This window comes from Maylandia zebra, linkage group LG6 (genome assembly GCF_041146795.1).
Source record: "Maylandia zebra isolate NMK-2024a linkage group LG6, Mzebra_GT3a, whole genome shotgun sequence".
Lineage (NCBI taxonomy): Eukaryota > Metazoa > Chordata > Actinopteri > Cichliformes > Cichlidae > Maylandia > Maylandia zebra.
Genome location: NC_135172.1, coordinates 16,645,546 through 16,667,101, shown reverse-complemented (window position 1 = coordinate 16,667,101; position 21,556 = coordinate 16,645,546). Strand labels below are relative to the sequence as shown.

General features: G+C 40.7%; 3 protein-coding genes across 5 annotated transcripts in view; all 3 read left to right on the top strand.

The window, feature by feature from the left end:
* Positions 1-6,587, top strand: part of tmem131l (transmembrane 131 like) — a 31,590-nt gene extending 25,003 nt beyond the window's left edge. Inside the window, exons 25-34 of the mRNA XM_004568361.6 lie at positions 102-639; positions 784-896; positions 1,091-1,257; positions 1,361-1,567; positions 1,798-1,876; positions 2,142-2,251; positions 2,380-2,506; positions 2,939-3,009; positions 3,161-3,294; positions 6,053-6,587. Of these exons, the coding sequence (XP_004568418.2) occupies positions 102-639; positions 784-896; positions 1,091-1,257; positions 1,361-1,567; positions 1,798-1,876; positions 2,142-2,251; positions 2,380-2,506; positions 2,939-3,009; positions 3,161-3,294; positions 6,053-6,352 (1,846 nt within the window). The 3' untranslated portion in view covers positions 6,353-6,587. The remainder of the gene's footprint in view (positions 1-101; positions 640-783; positions 897-1,090; positions 1,258-1,360; positions 1,568-1,797; positions 1,877-2,141; positions 2,252-2,379; positions 2,507-2,938; positions 3,010-3,160; positions 3,295-6,052) is intronic.
* A 2,940-nt stretch (positions 6,588-9,527) lies between these two features.
* On the top strand, positions 9,528-14,849 carry LOC106675704 (toll-like receptor 2). Of its 3 annotated transcripts, XM_014410875.4 has the most exons (3): positions 9,528-9,686; positions 10,123-10,236; positions 12,180-14,849. In XM_014410875.4, exon 3 carries the CDS (start codon positions 12,199-12,201, stop codon positions 14,200-14,202), a length of 2,004 nt encoding a protein of 667 aa, XP_014266361.3. In that variant the 5' UTR covers positions 9,528-9,686; positions 10,123-10,236; positions 12,180-12,198; the 3' UTR covers positions 14,203-14,849. The 3 variants fall into 3 exon arrangements, with proteins under 3 accessions (XP_014266361.3, XP_076740881.1, XP_014266362.3); XM_076884766.1 differs by lacking the exon at positions 10,123-10,236; XM_014410876.3 differs by lacking the exon at positions 9,528-9,686 and having other exon boundaries at positions 10,223-10,309.
* LOC106675443 (toll-like receptor 2) lies at positions 14,372-20,542 on the top strand. Its single transcript, XM_024802872.2, has 3 exons — positions 14,372-14,376; positions 16,423-16,500; positions 18,045-20,542. The coding sequence occupies exons 1-3, from the start codon at positions 14,372-14,374 to the stop codon at positions 20,425-20,427; spliced, it is 2,466 nt and encodes an 821-aa protein (XP_024658640.2). The 3' UTR covers positions 20,428-20,542.
* The last annotated feature ends 1,014 nt before the right edge of the window (positions 20,543-21,556 follow it).

Below are 21,556 nucleotides of genomic sequence, written 5' to 3'. Positions count from 1 at the left end.
GATTTGTCTTCCTCATTTATTTATGTAGACCAATCGTAAACATAGCAGGAAAACGTTTTGGTGTTAAAACACTCTAAATAGTCAAATGTCTGTCTGTGCAGTAAAACAAAAGGCAGTTGTAAGACCTACGTGGACACCTGCCACACATCCGACAAAGGTAAAGGCCGCGGGTCTCCAGCCTTAGCCAACAGCCTCGCCCCTCGACCTCAGTCCTCAAAGAAGGGCTCCTCAACCACACCCTCCCAACAACAGAAGAAATGCAAGGTTTCACTCTATTACTCCAAATATAAACCCAGCTCATCCACAGCATCAGCTGGTGCTGTGACAGTGGACGAAGAGCTGGAAGACCTGAGACCAGACCCTCCCCTCACTCCCGACACCGACGTCTGCAACAACAACAACGAGCCAGCTTTCATCAATGAGATGGAGAAGATGACAGCCCCAGACTTTAAAGAAGTCGTAGAAGATACAATGCCAGCAGCGGTTATGTTTCCCATGGAAATACCTGCTGGTTTCCCAGATAATGTCACACTGGGTCCAGGACCCAGACCGGGCCTGTTAGTGTGCAGTCCCATAGAAAACACTGAGCACTATGCAGAGAAGATGGAGTCTGAGAAAAGGGACAGTTCTGAAGTCGAGGTAAAGGAGGAGTTTTTGTTAGACTGCTGCATTTCTGTTTAATTACAATAACAAATTCATTTCTCTTTTGACTTTTATCATCAAAGAGATTTCTATAGAAAAAAAAAAACCCAACTGTCATCACTGTTTGTTTACCCCGTCTAGCTGAGAGACGACTGCAAAGGACAGAAAAAGAAAGCGCAGAGCACAGAGTCTGGCACTGCAGCAGGGAATAATAAGGGAAAGAGGAGCCGCAGGAAGACTGAAAATGTCTCCAGGTAATACACACGTACTTAACCAAAGCAACACTTAATGTTTTTAAAGCTCGTGATGAAAGATACCTTAAGACATATCTTTGACGTTTAATGTAAAAACAAGCAGACACTCAGTTAACCCAGTAATATAAATATATATAATGTGTTGTTTTGGGGGGGGGTTTTGTTGTTGATTTGTCTCCCAATTACTGTTGTAGCGCTCCCGAGCACAACATGCAAGTAACACCAGAGAGGGAGAAGGAACCTGTTTGGAAAACTGCGGACTTTGTCAGTGGACCCCGCAGCAGGAACCGCTCCACCAACAGCTTCAAGACAGAAGCACTGAAGCCTGTGCAGACTGCTGAGAGCCCTCTCAAACAGAACGGTGGGCACAAATAACTGACTCGGCCATTACCGAGCTTCCCTTAAATGAAGCTACTTTGGTGAGGAAAGTCGATTCTCATTTCGCTGGGCTTTGTTCCTGCCAGGTGTGTGTCCTGCTCGCACTCGGAAGAAGTGTACTCCAGAGTGGCGCGTGGGCAGCGTCTGCGAATCAGGCTCAGACTCAGGCAGCTCATCGGGCAGCGTGAGGGCCAGCAGAGGGAGCTGGGGCAGCTGTAGCAGCACCAGCAGCATGGAGGGAGACAAGGACGCCAGTGCCCGGACACACCGCTCCACTACCTCATCTAGAAAAAGTATGGGGCGCTTACCTTCTCTTGAAAAGAAACCCAACTCAAATTGTTTTGTTGCAGTGCTGCTTTTTTTGGGTTTATAGCGGTGCTGTCTCTGCAGCCAGCCTCACACTTTCTCAGCTGTTGAGTGAATGCGTGTAATGTAGGAAACTAGTCAGTAAAAGTCTTCTTATAATAGATGAGAACTGTAGTTTGCCACTTTTTAACATTAGTCAGTTTGTTTGTTTTTCCAGGGGACTCCATGCAGTACAGTGTGTACCCAAAAGAGGTTGACAGCTACCAGCCCATTAATGCCAACTATAAGACTAAAAGGTACAACAAGAACTGGTTCTGATTAGTATCAATATAACATTTCTTTTTCTTTTTTTAATCTTTTTGTTTGCCAACTTAAACAAATACTAATTTATCAGTCTGTAATTTGTATTCCAGAGACTTTGTCAGAGGTGGTCATTCATGTGTTTTTTACTGTGCTTTCATAGGATTTGTACAGTTTGTAATGCCAAGAGCTGGATTTAGGTTATCTTGTGGTTTATTCAGACGCAGTGTAAGTCGTAACGTTTGCCTTTCCTCTGTTCAGCATGAACAGCCTGTACCATAAAGACCAATGCCAAAGCCAAGAGTCCACCAGGCCCAGCTTGACCTCAAGCTTTGCTGCTGCTGTTGCTGCAGGAATGGACCAGAACACGGGTAAAGGCTTAATCGTTTATAGCAAAAGCACACTTTTTGAAAAGACAAAATGTGCAGTAAACTCGTCTTCTACAACGGTTGTGCGTCTCGTCCGTTTTTGTAATCGTTATCGTGTCCTCTCCTCACAGATGTGACAGGTCAGTATCTGCCTGAAGATACGTGGTCAGCTCCACCCATCCCCCTCACCAGTGAGTTCAGATACAACACCACCGAAGCAATGCGCTACATACCACCAACCACCGCGTCATTCCGCGGGTGAGTATTTGAAGATGTTATGGAAACACTTGGTTAGTGGTGCTTCACTCAGTTCCAGTAAATGAACTGTCTGCGTGGGTCTTTATGACGGCACCAAAGAGAGGGCTGGAGTTAGTGGAGTCTAAAACAAATCTAGTGTCCGTAACAGACTCTTAGATTCATAAAGTGATTAAAAACGATAATAGAAGATAGATAGATAGAAATGGAAATAACTTTACAAATGTGAGCATAAAGCGGCTTTTCACCTGTGGATAATCTGCATATTCATCTCAAAAGTTTGGTGTTACTCACCCTTCTCTGTAAACAGAATCCCTAACTGAGTAAGCACATGCTTGAATATCTTTCCTCTGCTGCTGCACTGCGTATTTGCTTTTCTGTAGATTAGTGTTTCAGCTTCTTTGACTCTGTTAAAAATTTCCTCCTCTCCTGCAGGTTACGTTGGAATAGTGCCAGCAGCCACTGTAACAGTTCCTATAACTACTATCCGGAAAATGGCTACATAGGTACGAGCTCATGATAAGCACTTTGAACCGGTTACGTGTTCCCATTGCTTTGTAGAAGATCAGCTATATAATACTGTAACCAACAAATAATGCAAAGGCTAAACGTCCCTGCTGGTTCAAGTCTGAGTTGTTGTTTGTTATCACTTTGCAGGTAATGGAACTTTTACAAGTGGTTTTCACAGTCAGGAGGGCCAGAACATGCACAGCAATCAGACCATCTGGAGTGACGAGCAGCCTCAGGAATCGCCCTCAACCTGGGACACAGCAGCCTGTGTGGGCAGCAAGGTGACGCCTCATAATACTCGAGTCAGATGGTTAACGCGGGGGTTCTTAAAGTTTTCATGACTCGGTGCCAATTTAGGGAGAAAGCATCTGGCTGAGGGCGGCAAAGGAAAGATGCACCAATTACACCACAAAGTTTTGTTTTTAATTTAATAGCAGCACTGTAGGGCTTTTCTTTTCCATCATGCCTGTGGTAGGCTGAGAGGCAGTAATCAGTTCATTTGCAGATATTCTGTTTCAAAGTGCAAATGTTACTATGAATTCGTGGTTTTACATCTTTTGCTTCAAAGAACGGTAGTTTTTATCTGTAATTGTATTTTTGTACCACTTCCAGTGGCTGTTTCAATTACTCACACTAATTGTACTTGGAGATATTATTTTATGTCCATTATGTTATATATGACAGCAGTTTGTCTTAATGATTCCTTTTGTGATATATTTTCTATACACTGGGGAAAAAATTGTTTTTATAGCACACAGGTTCTCTAAATACATTTCTTTAGTTTCAATAACCAGAGTCAAAACACTACTTCATGATTCATCGTGGTGGTGCAAACAAATGACAGTAAAATTACCTGAAATCAATGACTTCAGCTGCAGTCAGTCGAGGGGAACAGATTGGAAGTTTTTTCTTAAAAAAAAAGAAAGAGAGTATTTATCATTTTTTCTGCACCATGTAAAGTTACTTTTTGTTTACTCACTATAATATTTTCATATTTACATTATTCTGATTACATGTTTATAAGGGGTGGGAGTGACTCGCAGTGTTATACTAACAGAACGCACAGCAAAGATGGTATGGCAGCTTCTGCAACCAGAGCAGCCACTGCAACTACAGCAGTAACTGAACTGCAGCAACTAAACCTGCCGTGAGGCCTATAAATAAACCATGTAAAGATGACACATGAGGGGTTTCAGTCCCCTAAAGCAAATACACAGTTGCACTTCTGTAAATTGGATACATAAAGCAACACAGAGAAGTTTTCTAGCACAACTGGGTGGTGTAGTTTGCCTTACAGTACTGCAGAGGCATCGTCGCACTGTAGGTATAAACAAACACACTGTTTTATCTCTGATAGGCTGGAGATGGTTAAGATGCTGATACATCTGTCAAGATTACTCTTTAAATAAATGTGTGATGGGTGATAAAACCCAGTTGCGGTTCCAGTTTAAACTTCGAACCTTAGATCAGTGGTGTCAAACATAAGCCGTGGGGATCAGAATCGACCCAGCAAAGACTTCAAGCCGGCCGACTGGACAGCTTTAGAAAAGTGCACAGATTTTGAGCTTTTAGCTGTATTTTCTGATGTTTTACAGCTTTTCCTATTGATAAAGATCCATCTTCCCCCATTGACATTCACACTACATGTGGCCTACAGTGTAAGACGAGTTCGATGTCCCTGTTCAAGATGTAAGCTGGATGTGTGTCGATTGGATCAGTGTAATTACACCTCTGACGTCTGTGTTCTGACTTCTGATCATTTTCAGAAAGTAATCAGCTCTGTGCAGAAATAAGGAAGCAGGGAATCTGGGTTAAAGAGTATGTTACTGTATTTAGGATAGAATCAGCTTCTCTTCTGTTTGTAGCCTCTGTTTCGTGTAGCTACACTAACACGGAGGGGGTGACGCTTTGATTTAATCCTGACATAAAAGAACACACAGTGACAGACGACAAATTTAGCTCCTTTCAAATTAAAACCCAGTTCACATCTTTCTTTTGGTTCTTGTTAAGTTTTAGTCATAGTTGTGATCTACAGAGGAACATACATGTTTCCCATAAACCAGTCTAAACAGACAGGCTCACATGCAAGCTAACAGGCTGGATAAGAGAAAGGGAAGTTCATCTTGAAGACAGAAGAGTACAGGAGACTGCGTCACGTACATCTTTACCGAGGGTAAAAATAGGGCGGGGGTATTGCTCTGTTATATAGATGTGTGGAGTCAAATACCCTGGATAGGACACCAGAGAGTTAAAAGAAGAAAAAGAGGCATGCTGCTACAGCAGCTGGTTTATTTCCACCAGTCCAGTCTGTGTGGCAGAAATGAGCAACACGATTAACACGAAGTCTTTTGGCCTTTTGTTGTTGTTTCTTTTAATCCAGCATCCTGCACAGCTATTTATTTGTCAGGCCCGGCCTGTGAAGCGGGTTGGGAAGAGTTGGCTACAAAAAGAAAAGGAAACATTAATTCTTTACCCCTTGAAAACCTATTAGAAGTAACCCTCAAAGCACTTTCCTGAACTGAGTGGTGACTCATATTTCAGGCTGCTTATAGATCGAAATAACTGGGTGGCCTCTGCCTATGCAGCTACCCTTGGAAAAATCCAGATACGATTCTAATGGTTGTTAAACCACATCTTTATTGATATATACTGAAGTGTCAGTGCGTAAACATCTGCTGCATCAATGACAAATGAGTTTATACAGATGTTAACAGTATTGTATACATCTGAGCATTTCTGTGACTCACTTTGGTTCAGTAACACTTCAGCTAGATCTGAGAAACTTACTCAAATTCTTTGAGGTATATTTGTAAGACTGTGTAGAAGAGAAGAGGATTATCACATAACTCATAAAGATGAGGGGAAGTGTTGCCGTCTTTGCTGAACTGGAAAGGTCATTTTGTTTTTGCTGAAAAGGAGAGACAAACGGCAGCCAGGTCGTCACTGTGGGGAACAGATGGTATCAGAGTGCAGTGAAAGGTGAGGTCAGAAACTGTCGACCCCTCCTGACAACGTTTTTCCTCTCTTCCGCCCCCACAGCCATACTTCTCGGGTACCCGCAGTCTCTCCCCCATGTCCAGCCTGTTTGGATCCATCTGGACACCCCAGATCGAGCCCTACCCGAGCCACTTCCAGCCCGAGCGATCGGCCCCGGTGTCCCCCATCACCCCGCCTCACTCCCCCTTTACTCGGGAGCCAGTGGGGGCCTGCGGACCGCTGCAGTACTCCAGCTTCAACCCTTTCGGCCCGCACATGAACTTGGACATATGGAACTCTTCATCCAACCGCAGCTCCAACTCGCAGCTCTCCAACGACTCCGGCTACTGTGGAGATGTTTAAAACAAGTAAATACAGCAGAGCTTAACTATAATTGGAAACTTATAAGTCAAGAAAAGGAAATAAAAAAAGAATGTTCTTTTATCATTGATGGGGAAAATGTGAATATTGTTTTTCTTTTATGTTCCCATTTTCAGATGTTATATGTTGTGAAAGGTTAAGCATTTGTTGTATATTTTTCTAGCTGTTTTGCAGTTTTGATCATAGAAAATTAAAAAAAAAAAGTTTTGTACTTTAACTTCATGCGTCTTGTTTTTTAATTGACTTGTTTACTTGATTTTCCTTATTTATTTATCTTTACTTTCCTGTGACTTTCAATTAAGGGTGGGTTTTGATGATCAATTTATCGATTAAAATCGATTCTAGCTTGGATAACGTGATATCGATTCATTAAAATCCCGAATTGATTTTTTTAATATTAATTTATTTTGCCCAAAACGCCAGAATCTCAGGTTAAACCTCACAAAATTTCAAGAACCACCAACCAGCTAAAACAGTAAATGAGAGCAGGAACACGGATTCTGCACAAAGACGTAAACACAAAGCGCGGACCCGCGGATCAGAATCAGTGAGATGTCGCCTTTCTCACCCGACGGCACGGACACGGTCGGGGCTGAAAGCTGACAGCTCGCTGATTCTGATGTTTCGGCGGGTCCGCGCTTTGTGTTTAGGCCCTTTTTGCGCTGATTCCAAAGCTGTTAGTTTCATCTCTCTCCAAACAATATTGACCGAACCAGCAGCAAAAGAAGATCCAAACTACGCTTCACATAAACATCGTCATGGACTCCCTCTGACTTTTGCTGTTTTGCTTCCACCACAATAAAAATCACACTTCATGCACAGCTCTCTCTCTCTTTCTCTCTCTCTCTCTGTATACTTCAAGAACAGTTTCCTGTCTAAAAATCTGTTTTCTGCATTATTCGCTTGCTTGTTACGCACAAGTCTATCATTGTTTACAGCGCTGTCAGCCGTTGTTTTCTTTCCTTTTACTTACTTCCGAAAAGAAAGCCTAATTTCTGCTGTTCAATACTGAACAAATTTAAACTTAAAATTATGCAAAATTGCAAAACGCTTTGCCGTGTTTCTAATCAAACCTCTGTAACTTTGCTCTGCTTCACGTCAGCAGCATCAGATAATGTTCATATGTTGATTAATGACTTTATTTCGTTTTTGATCTACTGCAGAATATTTTTATAAAACCCCAGGCCAGGAAAATCACCTTCATGTTTTTCTGTGTTTTATCTTCAGCTACTTTGACACAAAGGCCTCTGCTGTGATGCTCACACCTTTGATAAAGTCTGGAAAGTGTCAGCTTCCTTTTTACTCTCAATCATTTGAATCACTTTTCTGCCCCTGGCTACAAATAATGAGTTTTACTCAGCTGAGCCGTTTTGATTCTTAAACGCAGAAAATATTTTAACTAAAACCAACTTTTGGCTGCTTCCTTTTTTACAGCAAGTCACCATAGCAGGCAGCTCCACGTTAGCTTGGGCAGATTTGTGGGTGTGGGGTGGAATTGTCATCAACCCACCTGGCCAGTGGATGTTGGTGAGCACAGGCACCCAACTTTGCGAACTCAAATGAGGTGATGTAGGACTTTCAAACCTTACCACAGATTCTTCTACCAAATATCGAGGATGAGTTTGTGTATTGATGATTTTGATCCTCAAGGTCAAAGGTCAGGTTTTTGTGAAACTAAAAAGACCACATAAATCAAACACCCAGGAAAAATCAAATCAAAAATGTGTTTGACCCATTTTATGATTTATGATTCGACCTCGATATGATCCAACTGCTAGGTGTATGCAGACATCTGAGATCCCTCAGACTACATGGATATTAGGAGGATCTAAAGTCGTGTGCCTGTGTGTGCATATACCTTAAAATCTGAAAAAGTGCATTGTATTTCTAAATATATTTCTAAATATAATTTATACAGATGTTAGGGAGATGTTTAATCCACTATACTCGAAATATTAACTAAACAAAATAAACAATCTAACACCAAACATGGACATGCACAAACACGTAATACAGTTAGAGTAACCTCAGCGGGCCTGGAGAACGGCATCTTTGCTGCTGTAATCTTACTGAGCACAACAACTTTTTTGTGGAAGTCAACATATTAAAAAAAATAAATAAAAGGAACGTGACTTCCCGTTCTCTAACTCTCATAACTATTTTTAAAACTTCAGTAAGTCATTGCCAAATACACAAATATTGTATGTCCCCATTTATATTTGGTGACACTTAAATTACATTTTATTTAATTCTTTTATCATAGCCAGTATGACCTTACGCCAAACAACAATGCTGTTTGTTAGTGTGATTATAAAATTCAGTTTCTTTATTTTATCACAGGAGGCCTGAAACCTGTCCGGCGTTGGTTAAAAGAAGGCGCTGACATAGATTTACCCCATTTCAGGTGGATTACCTGTGCTTTATTTAACTTTATCAGGTGTTTTTTATGAAAAACAGCCCAATCTGTATCCAATCTTCCATTTAGACCTACGTGGAAATGTATGATACTATAAACTCAGCATTGTGGCACTGACCATCACACACATAAATTCATACGCTGGTTATAATGTGGCACGCACAAGCTGACAAAGGCAGCCTAAAGTATAATGAATATAACGTTTATATTATCACGGTAATGATACACATTCCTTTTCTGTTCACATACAGCTCAATGCAGCCAATCATATGGCAACAACTAAATGCATTTACACATACAGACATGGACAAGACTCAGGTTCACAGTGAGCATCAGACTGGAGGAAAAATCTCTAGGATTGACAGAGAATGGTCCGAAAAACAGAAACTACTCAGTCAGTTCAGTTCTCTGGATGAAAATGTCTTGACCCCTGATGCCAGGGGTTAGAGGCAGGGGTGTTATAAATAATCAAAACTTTAAAAAAAAAAAACACCAAAGAAAAATAGACTAGGTGAAAAACCTTTGTGAACTTGGAAAGCTTAGGCTACTTCGTTTGAAAACGCATCATTTTCTCTCCTTTTTGGCCTCCCGTCCACACTGAGACGGCGTTGTCCTCAAGGAAAAACGCAGCGTTTGAAACGCATGCATTTCAAAACGGAGCTGCCCCGTCGCAGTGTGGACACTCTAAAACGCAGACTTCCTAAAACGATGACGCATTTTAGTCATGTGACGCATGCGCAGGACTGGAACGTAGGTGCTTTGGGCCGTTTCAACGTGGACGCAGAACTCTGAAAACGACTGAAAACGCTAGTGTGGACGCGGAGCTAGTGTGGACGTAGCCTAACTCACCTGATGAGGCAGCGATGAAGGTGTTTATTGAGACTCCGAATCTCTAAGACTGTGAGTCATCAAATTTCGACAACTTTTGTGTTTCAACTGTAATGTCTGCGCTGATTTCCTCAATCTTACCTCTCACATATACCCTCCAAACAAACTAACTACAAATAACATTAAAATTATTAAAAACGAAACATTTTCAAACAATAAAGACGAAGCTAAAACGACAAACCCCACTCTGGCAACTAAAGTTAAACTGAATTAAAAACAAAAAGTCTGAAATGAAATGTAAAAGAATTCTTGCCGCACTTTGGGCCCATTAGTACATCAAGCATCGTTAATCACAGCGTACCCATTTTCAATGGCTGCTTCCAGCAGGATAATGCAAAATGGCACAAAGCTCAAATCATCTGAACCTGGTTTCTTAAACATGGCAGTAAGTTCACTGTACTCAGATGTCTGTTGCTTTATTTCTGGATCTCCCCTTCTAATGTGACAGGATGAATGTATGAGATAAGGAAATAATCGAGCCACAAATAAGAGAAGTGGTAAAGGACACTTTCACATCAGTCAGTGTCCTGACTGTGCAGGAGGAGGACGTGACATTTCATCTGTGAGTAAGACAGCGAATTTTTACCGAAGTTTTTTTTTTTCTTCATTTTTTCTTCTGTGCAGGGCTAAAGCTGGTAAAACCTGTTTTTAGATCATTTATTTAACACATTTTAATGCTGTGGTGTGTGTGTGTGGGTGTGTGTGTGTGTGTTCTGTGCTTGTTTAGGATGTCTGCTAAAATTAGTCCACGCATTAGCATTAGAGTTTATTTGATGATCAGTCAAACAGTCAAACTGTAATTTCCCCACCACATTACTTTATGACATTAGCACGAAGCCTCCAGCTGTGCTCCAAAGCTGTTAGCATGGCTGTTTCATAGTGATGTGCGGATCGATCCTGAAATATCGATTCCTCCGATACCAATCATTTATGTTCTAGAATCGATTCTCACATTAAAATATCGATATTTTAGTAATTTAGAGTAAATTTGTAGTTTATCATTAACAGGAACACAGTGGAAAGAAACTATAACATTCGGATTGCCTACATTCAAAGGAACTACTTCCTCTTCCGCCTTTCATAGTCATGTGCGAAATACGGCTGTATAAATGTCTCGCAGCCCCTTGGCGTGCGCACTCACAACAATGGCTGAGCGTAATTGTGCGGATGTATTTTACCTCCACAAACAGCTGAGCCGTGGTTTGCAATAAATGTGGCAAAAAAAGTGAGGTGTTGTGGCCATACTTGCCAACCTTGAGACCTCAGAATTAGGGAGACATTCAAAAGGGCTGTTTGGGCGGATAAATATATTTTACAGGGTTTATTTATCGGATAAAATACGTTAAATGTCACCGTTATTATTGGCCGGCCCGGAAACAGCGGGGGTGTCCAAATTCAGAGGCTGCTTCCACCTGAGGACCGGCCTTCGCGGTCTAAAGAAAGCCGGGTAGTACGTCACGAGCTCCCTCGGTGGAGTGAAACTCTGCCGTCTGCTCCTTGCTGTCTAAAATATAACCGGACACTGACGTAAACTCTTCTGTTTAATCAGTTTTCTGTTTGACGTTTATTCAGCTGTGTGGAGGAACCCTCCCGAGGGAATAATAAAGTTTAATTTAATTTAATCTAATCTAATAACTTTAATCTCAGCCAAACCGATTTACTCACGAACAAATAAAACACTGAAAAAGCCAAACAATAACATTTTTAAGTTATCAAAGTGACTTATATATCATGTTTAACCCGAGTGGTGAAAGACCGCGGGGGTTTGAAGACGATGTGTCGGTCGGCTCAGATATTTGAAGTTTACACAGCTACATTCTCACCTGAAAATATGTTAAAAGTTTTTTTGCGACCCAGAAAGAGAAATAAGAGTGATATTAAAACTAAGTCGCTGCCGTCATTGTTGGAAACTGGAATTGGCTGGGCCGCGCTATGAATTCTGCGATATGGTTTTTCAACTTTGTTGTCCGGGTGGAAAATCTGGAGAAAGGTGGGATTCTCCCGGAAAAATCGGGAGGGTTGGCATGTATGGTTGTGGCAACATCACTAACCTTGTCAAACACCTCAGAGTAAATCATATCACAAAATATGACGAGCGTATGTTGAGGCGAACTAAAGAGGAGGAGAGGGACAGGTGCTGCTAGGGTGAGAGTCTCTCACGGAGTCCTTTAGTCCTCCAGGCAGGCAAGGTGTTCAAATAGCACACAACTTTAGTTTTTTTATTTCTATATGATGAACTCTGCATTATTAAGTGATAAGAAGAAGGTATTCTGATGTCCTGTAATCATTATGACACTATAATTTGAGATACAATAAATAAAATCCGTTTTGTACAAAGTATCGGTATCGGATCAGTATCGTCGATACCACCCTGAATATTACTTGGTATCGGATCGGAAAGGAAATCAGTGGTATCGCACATCACTACTGTTTCATTATTACATTGTGTCACACCAGCACCTGAAAGAAAAGCTCTGAGTTTGATTTTGTGTTTGTGTTTTGCAGGCACTCAGGAGAAAAAGTCATGAAGTTTCTCGTGTTTGTCCTGTTAGTATCTCAGTGCTCGTCGCTCACCAGTCAACAGTGTCACCACTGTGAACAAACATCCTGCGACTGCTCGAGCCAAAACCTTCGAGAAGTCCCTGCAGCCGCTTCAAAACTCATCACTGAGCTCGATCTCTCTTTAAACGCACTGGAGACGATAATGAAAGATGACTTTCTTTCATATGCCGCTTTGAGGGCTTTGTTCGTGAATAACAACAGGATCAAAACCATCCATGAAGACGCATTTCACCCACTGACTCATTTGGAGAAACTGGACTTGTCCTCAAACCAGTTGGAGACTTTGTCTTCTGGTTGGTTTCAGAACCTGACTTCTCTCCACTACTTGAATCTTTTGGGAAACAAATATTCAACACTTGGTCAGGGAAACCTTTTCCTGCCACTGAGGAGCTTGAAGACCCTCCATTTTGGAGGACCTTTCCTTCAGTCTGTCAGTAAAAGGGATTTTTCTGGCCTTTTTGGTCTTGAGGAACTTGTTTTTGAAGGAAATCATCTGCAAGTGTTTAACAGAGGGAGTCTGAGACAAATTGGACCCATTAGCCATGTAACACTTAGTCTCAATGGAGTATTTCACAGAGATTTAGCAGTAGTACGAGCTATATTGTTAGACGTTGTTCATCCAAACACAACAGTGACATTCACTGACACACAGTTTAACAAAAGTTTGCAAATGTTCCCACTTCACGTGGCCATCGAGCGTGGTGCTACAGGTCTTAGTTTCAAAAATGTGAACATGTCTGTGTCAGCTTGTGTACAACTTGTGAATATTTTTTCAGGCTCTGATCTGACTTTTTTTGCCATTGAAGATTCTCACATCTTCAAAAATGAAGAGGAAGTCCGTCTGCATCACATAAACCTGACCAGCTTGGATGTCATCGTCTTCAAAAACATTGATATTAACGTGTTCTACCGTGTTCCTGAACTCCATTTCATGCAAAATATACTGACTGTAGTAAGAAGGGCATCTATGATAAACTCCAAGGTGTTTGTCATTCCCTGCCAATCCACTATTCATTTCTCAGATTTGGAGTTTTTGGACATCAGTGACAACATAATCGGAGATTTGACACTTATGGAAATGATGTGTTATGGCATTGGTGTCCTTCTAAATCTCCGCACACTCAACATCAGCAAAAATATTTTGTCTTCAATCAACAGCAAACTCTTCACTAGACTAGAAAAGCTGGAAAACCTCGACATGAGTAGAAACTCATTTGACAGCATGCCTTCGACTTGTTCCTGGCCAGCAAGTCTCAAGTTCTTAAACCTTTCGTCAACTTCTCTTCCTGAGGTGACATCCTGCCTACCACAGAGCCTACAGATCCTTGATTTATCCAGAAATAAACTGACTGTCTTTAGCATTGAGTTGCCGCTTCTCAAAGAGCTGTACATCTCTGGCAACAAGCTTGGAAATCTCCCAGATGGGCATTTATATGTCAGCCTCGCAGTTCTCTCCATTCAAGACAACAACTTGGCCAAATTCAGCAGTAAAAACCTGCATGATTACCAGAGCCTGAGGGTCCTGGAAGCTGCTGGCAACCCTTACGTCTGTTCATGTGACTTTGTAGGTTTCGTGACAAATGACTTGATGAACCACAAAACTGTAGTTAGACATGACTTAAAGTCTTACATCTGTGACTCTCCCGATGCAGTGAGGGGGGAGAGAGTGTCAGACGTGAAGCTGTCAGTGTTTGAGTGCCACACAGCTTTAGCGGTTTCTTTGCTCTGCTTAGGCATCCTGGTGCTGTGTGTGCTCATTGCAGGTCTGTGTTATAAGTTCAGCGTTGTGGGGTTAAACGAAGGTGATGCCAGCAGTCGAGCAGCCGGAACTGCCGTTCTGACAGAACTTTGTCAAAATCAGGTTGCGGAAAGCGATGAACTCCAGGACGTACCTGGAGTCGCCTCACGACGAAGATCACATTCCAGCGTTCTGGCAAAGTCTGAGAACAGCGATGAAAACATCTGAAATTGATAATAAAGACAATCTATAAAAGGGTTTATACTTACAATTTTGATTGTACAAACACATAATTTACATTTTCTAAGCGCTACAATGTCAGGGACTTTATGCTACAAATATATTTTAAGATTATTATATTGTAGTATGATATTTTAAGAGTATTATCAAAGACAGCATGGCGTATTTTGAATGTAATTTGGTCAATCTTTTTTAAAAACTCAATTTTCTCAAGAATTCCCTTCATTTGACAGTAAAAACAAAGTACAGAAGGGTGCATATGGATCATTTTAGAATCTTTTAAAACTTGCCCTTGTATTTCTGAAATCCTTTTAAAATCTTTCTCTTAACTTGTCATATAAATGTGCTAAAAAATGCTTAGCTCTTTGTACATAATTTGGGTTGGAGCTGCATATTACTCATATATCTTTCAGTATTGTGCTAATTTAGTTTGAATGTTTCAGGAATTGTTCTTTTCTTTCTTTTGAAGTTTTCTTTCCCTCCATGAATGCGTGTACTCTAGTGTAGGTTGACATAAAAACTAACGAGAGGTAAGTGAGTGGTCTATTACAGGTCATAATGGTTTTATATACAATAAAGATTTAAAAAAGGCAAAATGATCTTTTTGTTTTTGTTCACTGGAATGTTTCAAAGTTATCATAAGTACCAAAACCTGTAACTGACACAATTTATGTATATGTGAAAAACTCAAACAAAAGTGATTATATAATCAGTTGCTCAAGATCTTTGGGCAATGACACATTTTGTGTTGTAATTTTGCCTCTGTGCACCACCGCAATGGATTTAAAATCAAATAAGGCAAGCGTAGAGTTTCAGCTTTAATTCAAGGCTTGAATAAAAGTATCACTTACAGTCATTTTTATCCAAATTGCCCATTTTCAAAAGAAATTGGAAAAAAATATAATTTTTGTTATAATAAAGATTGTTTTTAATACTTGTATGAAAGTTTTCAGTCAGTGATTGCTGGAAGGGTAGAACACGTTGACATCACCATTTGCTCTGCTTCGCCTTTGGTGCAAGCTACCGTCAGCTGCTTACTGGTTGTGAGTCTCTGCCTTCAGTTTGTCTCCAGTAGCTGAAAAGCATGTAAAATGTAAATATAAGCAGAATGCAGTGATCTGCAAATGCCACAAACCATTATTTTGTTTTTATTTTTAATTAATATGAACTGAGGCAAATTGGAAAACTGTTCTGACGTAAGACAAAACAACATTTGCAATTCTTTTTGAAAAACTTGGATCCTCTGCCCTCTCCACTGAAGATGAGAGACTATCCAGCTTCTTATTATTCCCAGTGCAAAACTCTGCATCTCTGACGCTATGTGGATGCATCAATGCATATGGAATTGACATCTTGCACATCTGGAAAGACGTACCACACCTAAAACATAGCAGCAGAGTTTAAGTGCAGTTCAGTCAAACCGTTATAAAGGTTAATAAGCAGTTTTTGTGGATGAAGCTGTATTTCCCTAACAGCATCTTTCCGCAGCAGTGCTCTGCTTTTACTGACCACAACAAATTTTTGTGGAAGTCCACATTAAAACTTTCCCATCATGCAGAAAAAAAGTAGAACTTGAATTTCCCGTTGTCTAAATGCTGACACGTGTCAGATTCTTTGCTCTTAAAATGTTGCAATCTTGGTCAAAGTAAGCAACTTCCCAAGTCCATATTGATATTACTGTTACAGAACTATTTTTAAAGCTTCAGCAAGTGAACAAACACTAACAAACAACAATGAATGCTGATTGTTAGTGATTATAAAATTCATTTTCTTTATTTGATCACAGGAGGGCTGAGGTTGGCTGAAAGCTGGCGCTGACACAGATTAATTTTGGATTACTTGCGGTTTATTTAACTTTAGTCCCTCAATCTAACACAATGAACAAGTGCTACAGTCACACTCTTTCAGGCTCATTCTCACACAGGATGGAGTCAAGTCTTTATGACCTAAGCCTAACTGCACCTTTTGTCTTTTTCTTCCCTTTATGTTTTGTGAATATTTAACAATTGTCATTTTTCTTGTGCACTTGAACATAAACACATTTTATTCAAATGCTCGACAAAATATATGAAAGAAATGAGACACCAGAGAAACTAAGACCTAGCTTCTGTTCTTCTTATCTCTAATCCCTGCAGGGAAACTGTCACTCTATTTCTCTGTCTCTACTTCTGAATATGGACCAGTGTGAGGCATGAAGACATAATTTAGGCAAACAGAAGTAGTGGAGGGCCCTTACAAAGCAGTCAATATCCTGGCTGTGCAGAAGGAGGACGGGACATTTCACCTGTGAGGAACACAGCAAGATTTATTGAGTTATTTTTCTTCATTTCTCTTCTAAACCCGATTAAACCTGTTTTTAGATCAGTTAATTTAAGAGGTGGGAAGTAACGAAGTCAAAAAATAGCTAGCGAGGAAGAAAAAGGGGAACGAGGGTTTTTTTTAAGTGGCAGAAGTGCAACATTTCTATCAGTTCAACAAACATCAGCAAACACACAAACTGTCTGTGTTCAGTTTGTCTCACTGTGTGTTGCTAGCTAAAGGTCCAGCTGCTGTATTTTACAGGCAGAGAAAAGAAAAAGAGCAAACTTCACTCAGAGATGGAGAAAGATGTAAGAGGACAGGACAGGAGAGGTTAGGTTTAAAGGTAAGGACTCAGTGACGCTTGATAAACTGCAAATCTAGTGTCGCAGAGATCAATTTGCATTTAAGCTGATTATGCTTAGATACATTCATTGAATTCTGACTTTATATCAACCGTCTAGTATTAAAATAGGTATAAAGTGTATAGTGTCAGTGTAGGAAATGGAGCTAAGCAAAGACATCTGTGAAACATCTGTTGACATCTTGCTGAATTCACTTGTGTGACTCCACAAAGAGCAGAAGGGCTGCTGATCACAGCCTGTATATAAAGAAACTTCTCCAAAGCTCATATTAGAAATTATTGTGAGTTGTGATTCTTTTCCCTGTGCTGATCAACTACACAGATCTTAGTGTTCCCCCATCTGCTGAATCCCACTGTAACCCTTGACTGTGCTCACTTTACTGTTTAGGTGTGGAAGCAAAGTCAGCCTCTACAATGTAGGGAACAGAAAATAGTTATTTTCACTGCGTCTGTCCTAGATAACAGATTCAAGCTGAGTACATCCACTACAATTACAATTTAGATTTGAATAACATTTGTATGCTCATGTATTCATATTATTTTTTAAATATATTAATATAGCAAAACAAAGAAAATGGCTCGTAGAATTGTCCTTAAAGGAGCTACTTTTTAGTTTTACTGTGCATTTTCACTTTTGAGTAAAAACGTTGCTTCAGTACTTTAACTTTTACTGGAGTATGTTTTAACACCTGTATCAGTACTTCTACTTAAGTAAAGAAAGTCTGTACTTTTGCCACCTCTAAATAAGTTTAAACGATGCAATGACAAACAAATAAAAATATCAAAAAAAAACTTAAGATTAAATTCATTTTCAAGAATATTTACCAATTCCATTATTTTCTTTTCTTTTTTAAATGCACAGATTAAAGATTTTGTAGAGACTGTAAACATTCCTCAGAGATTTTGATATGACAGCATCACAGAGTGCTACAGATGTCAACAGAACACATGTATGATGTGAATCTCATATTCCACCACTTCTTAAAGTGTTGAAAACAAGCCTGATATGACATTAGCACCATTTCCCCACCACATTACTTTATGACATTAGCACGAAGCCTCCAGCTGTGCTCCAAAGCTGTTAGCATGGCTGTTTCATTATTACATTGTGTCACACCAGCACCTGAAAGAAAAGCTCTGAGTTTGATTTTGTGTTTGTGTTTTGCAGGCACTCAGGAGAAAAAGTCATGAAGTTTCTCGTGTTTGTCCTGTTAGTATCTCAGTGCTCGGCGCTCACCAGTCAACAGTGTCACCACTGTGAACAAACATCCTGCGACTGCTCGAGCCAAAACCTTCGAGAAGTCCCTGCAGCCGCTTCAAAACTCATCACTGAGCTCGATCTCTCTTTAAACGCACTGGAGACGATAATGAAAGATGACTTTCTTTCATATGCCGCTTTGAGGGCTTTGTTCGTGAATAACAACAGGATCAAAACCATCCATGAAGACGCATTTCACCCACTGACTCATTTGGAGAAACTGGACTTGTCCTCAAACCAGTTGGAGACTTTGTCTTCTGGTTGGTTTCAGAACCTGACTTCTCTCCACTACTTGAATCTTTTGGGAAACAAATATTCAACACTTGGTCAGGGAAACCTTTTCCTGCCACTGAGGAGCTTGAAGACCCTCCATTTTGGAGGACCTTTCCTTCAGTCTGTCAGTAAAAGGGATTTTTCTGGCCTTTTTGGTCTTGAGGAACTTGTTTTTGAAGGAAATCATCTGCAAGTGTTTAACAGAGGGAGTCTGAGACAAATTGGACCCATTAGCCATGTAACACTTAGTCTCAATGGAGTATTTCACAGAGATTTAGCAGTAGTACGAGCTATATTGTTAGACGTTGTTCATCCAAACACAACAGTGACATTCACTGACACACAGTTTGAAAATAGTTTGCAAATGTTCCCACTTCACGTGGCCATCGAGCGTGGTGCTACAGGTCTTAGTTTCAAAAATGTGAACATGTCTGTGTCAGCTTGTGTACAACTTGTGAATATTTTGTCGGGCTCTGATCTGACTTTTTTTGCCATTGAAGATTCTCAGTTCTTTGAAGATGAAGAGGAAGTCTTTCTTGTTGACATAAACCTGAAAGGCTTGGAGGTCATTTTTCTCAGAAACATTGATATTGTTTGGTTCTACCGTGTTCCTGAACTCAGTTTTATGCAAAATATGCTGACTGTAGTAAGAAGGGCATCTGTGATAAACTCCAAGGTGTTTGTCATTCCCTGCCAATCCACTATTCATTTCACAAACCTGGAGTTTTTGGACATCAGTGACAACACAGTCGCAGATCGTGCATTTATGGAAATGATGTGTTATGGAAAGGAGGATGTCCTTCTAAATCTCCGCACACTCAACATCAGCAGAAATCGTTTGTTTTTAATCAACAGCAAACTCTTCACTAGACTAGAAAAGCTGGAAAACCTCGACATGAGTAGAAACTCATTTGACAGCATGCCTTCGACTTGTTCCTGGCCAGCAAGTCTCAAGTTCTTAAACCTTTCGTCAACTTCTCTTCCTGAGGTGACATCCTGCCTACCACAGAGCCTACAGATCCTTGATTTATCCAGAAATAAACTGACTGTCTTTAGCATTGAGTTGCCGCTTCTCAAAGAGCTGTACATCTCTGGCAACAAGCTTGGAAATCTCCCAGATGGGCATTTATATGTCAGCCTCGCAGTTCTCTCCATTCAAGACAACAACTTGGCCAAATTCAGCAGTAAAAACCTGCATGATTACCAGAGCCTGAGGGTCCTGGAAGCTGCTGGCAACCCTTACGTCTGTTCATGTGACTTTGTAGGTTTCGTGACAAATGACTTGATGAACCACAAAACTGTAGTTAGACATGACTTAAAGTCTTACATCTGTGACTCTCCCGATGCAGTGAGGGGGGAGAGAGTGTCAGACGTGAAGCTGTCAGTGTTTGAGTGCCACACAGCTTTAGCGATTTCTTTGCTCTGCTTAGGCATCCTGGTGCTGTGTGTGCTCATTGCAGGTCTGTGTTATAAGTTCAGCGTTGTGTGGTATATGAAGATGACCTGGGCATGGCTAAAAGCAAAGAGAAAGCCAAAGTTGAAGAAGGGAGTGCTCCAGTACGATGCCTTTGTGTCCTACAGTGAAATGGACTCCGGCTGGGTGGAGGCGCATCTGATCCCGGCCCTGGAGCAGTCGGAACCGCCCCTCCGACTCTGCCTCCACAAGAGAGACTTTGTTCCCGGAGGATGGATCGTAGACAACATCATGGACGCTATAGAGAAGAGTCACAGAACGCTCTTCGTCCTCTCCCAGAACTTTGTCAGAAGCGAGTGGTGCAAGTACGAGCTTGACTACACCCATTTTAGATTGTTTGATCAAAACGATGACGCAGTTGTGCTGATTCTACTGGAGCCCATTGACAAAAATAACATCCCCAAAAAGTTCATCAGGCTGCGGAAAGTGATGAACTCCAGGACGTACCTGGAGTGGCCTGATGATGAAGATCAGATCCCAGCGTTCTGGCAAAGTCTGAGAACAGCGATCGAAACACCTGAAATTGACGATACAAACAATCTATAAAAGCACTTATATTTCACATTTTGAATATACACTCACTTTTATATTGACATTTTCTAAAAGCTAAAATGTCCCCAACTTTACTCTGAAAGCAGGTATTATTATAAGCAAATATAATAAAATTTATATAATTTTTTTTAAATATTTACTTTCTTCAATTAATCCCTACAATTAACCATTAAAACAGTAATTTTGGAGATTTTGTTAATCTGAATTTGCAATTCTAAAAATATTTGAAAGTCCTCCTGTTTGACTCGCCATATAAATGTGCTAAAAAAGGAATTTGATGACTGAATAAAAAGTTTAGCTCTTTGTACACAATTTGGGTTGGTGCAATAAAGTACTCACTTATCCATCTGTATTAAATTTTGTTTAAAAGAAAATATAATCCTGTCTGGAATTGCTCAGTTTTTTCCTTTTTTTTGTTTTCTACTCCTCTTTAATTTCCTAGAAGAGATGATGCACCAAAGCAACTTCCACCTCTTTGTTAGCATGCTCAGTCTGTCCATTAGTATATGCGAGAGTCTTGTGATTGGTCCAGACTATGAAACCTCCAAAGTTGTAGTTTCTCTCTGCAGGCGAGAGGTAATGAGGGGGAAAAAAACCACATGGACGAATATTTCCATGTCTTGTTGGGTGAGGACTGCTCCCACACCTGAATCTGAGGTGTCCTCTTCCACTAGGAACTGTTTACTTCAGTCAGGTTGAGTGAGAATGTGGATATAGTGGAGAGCTGTCTGAATCTGTCTGCAGAGTTCCACTGAAAAGGGTGCTTGTGAGAGGTTAAACTGATTAGTAGCGACGCAACTCCATTGAAACCACGAATAAACCTCTAATAGAAGCTTGTAAAACCCAGAAACCTTTTCAGATGTCTCCTGTCTGAGGGTACGGGCCAGTCGACCACGGCCTTTACTTTTACAGGGTCTGCTTGCAGTTGCTCTCTTCCCACAATGAATCCCAAAAGAGACACAGAAACTAGTGCTGTCAGCATTAATCCCGTTAAAATGATGTTAATGCCATAACCGCTTTAACGCAGCAAATCTCCGTTAGCGAATTATCGCGGTTCTAACGCGTTGACGCCGCGCAGCCCCACGCACGGGGTGAATCTCCGTTAACTTGCTAACGGAGATTT

What these genes read in the sequence shown, in the direction of transcription:
- LOC106675704 (XM_076884766.1), top strand. Translation starts at nt 12,199, where the DNA reads ATGAAGTTTCTCGTGTTTGTCCTGTTAGTATCTCAGTGCTCGTCGCTC.
- LOC106675443 (XM_024802872.2), top strand. An exon ending in GAGGACGGGACATTTCACCT is followed by an intron (nt 16,501 to 18,044) that starts GTGAGGAACACA and finishes TGTGTTTTGCAG; the next exon opens with GCACTCAGGAGAAAAAGTCA.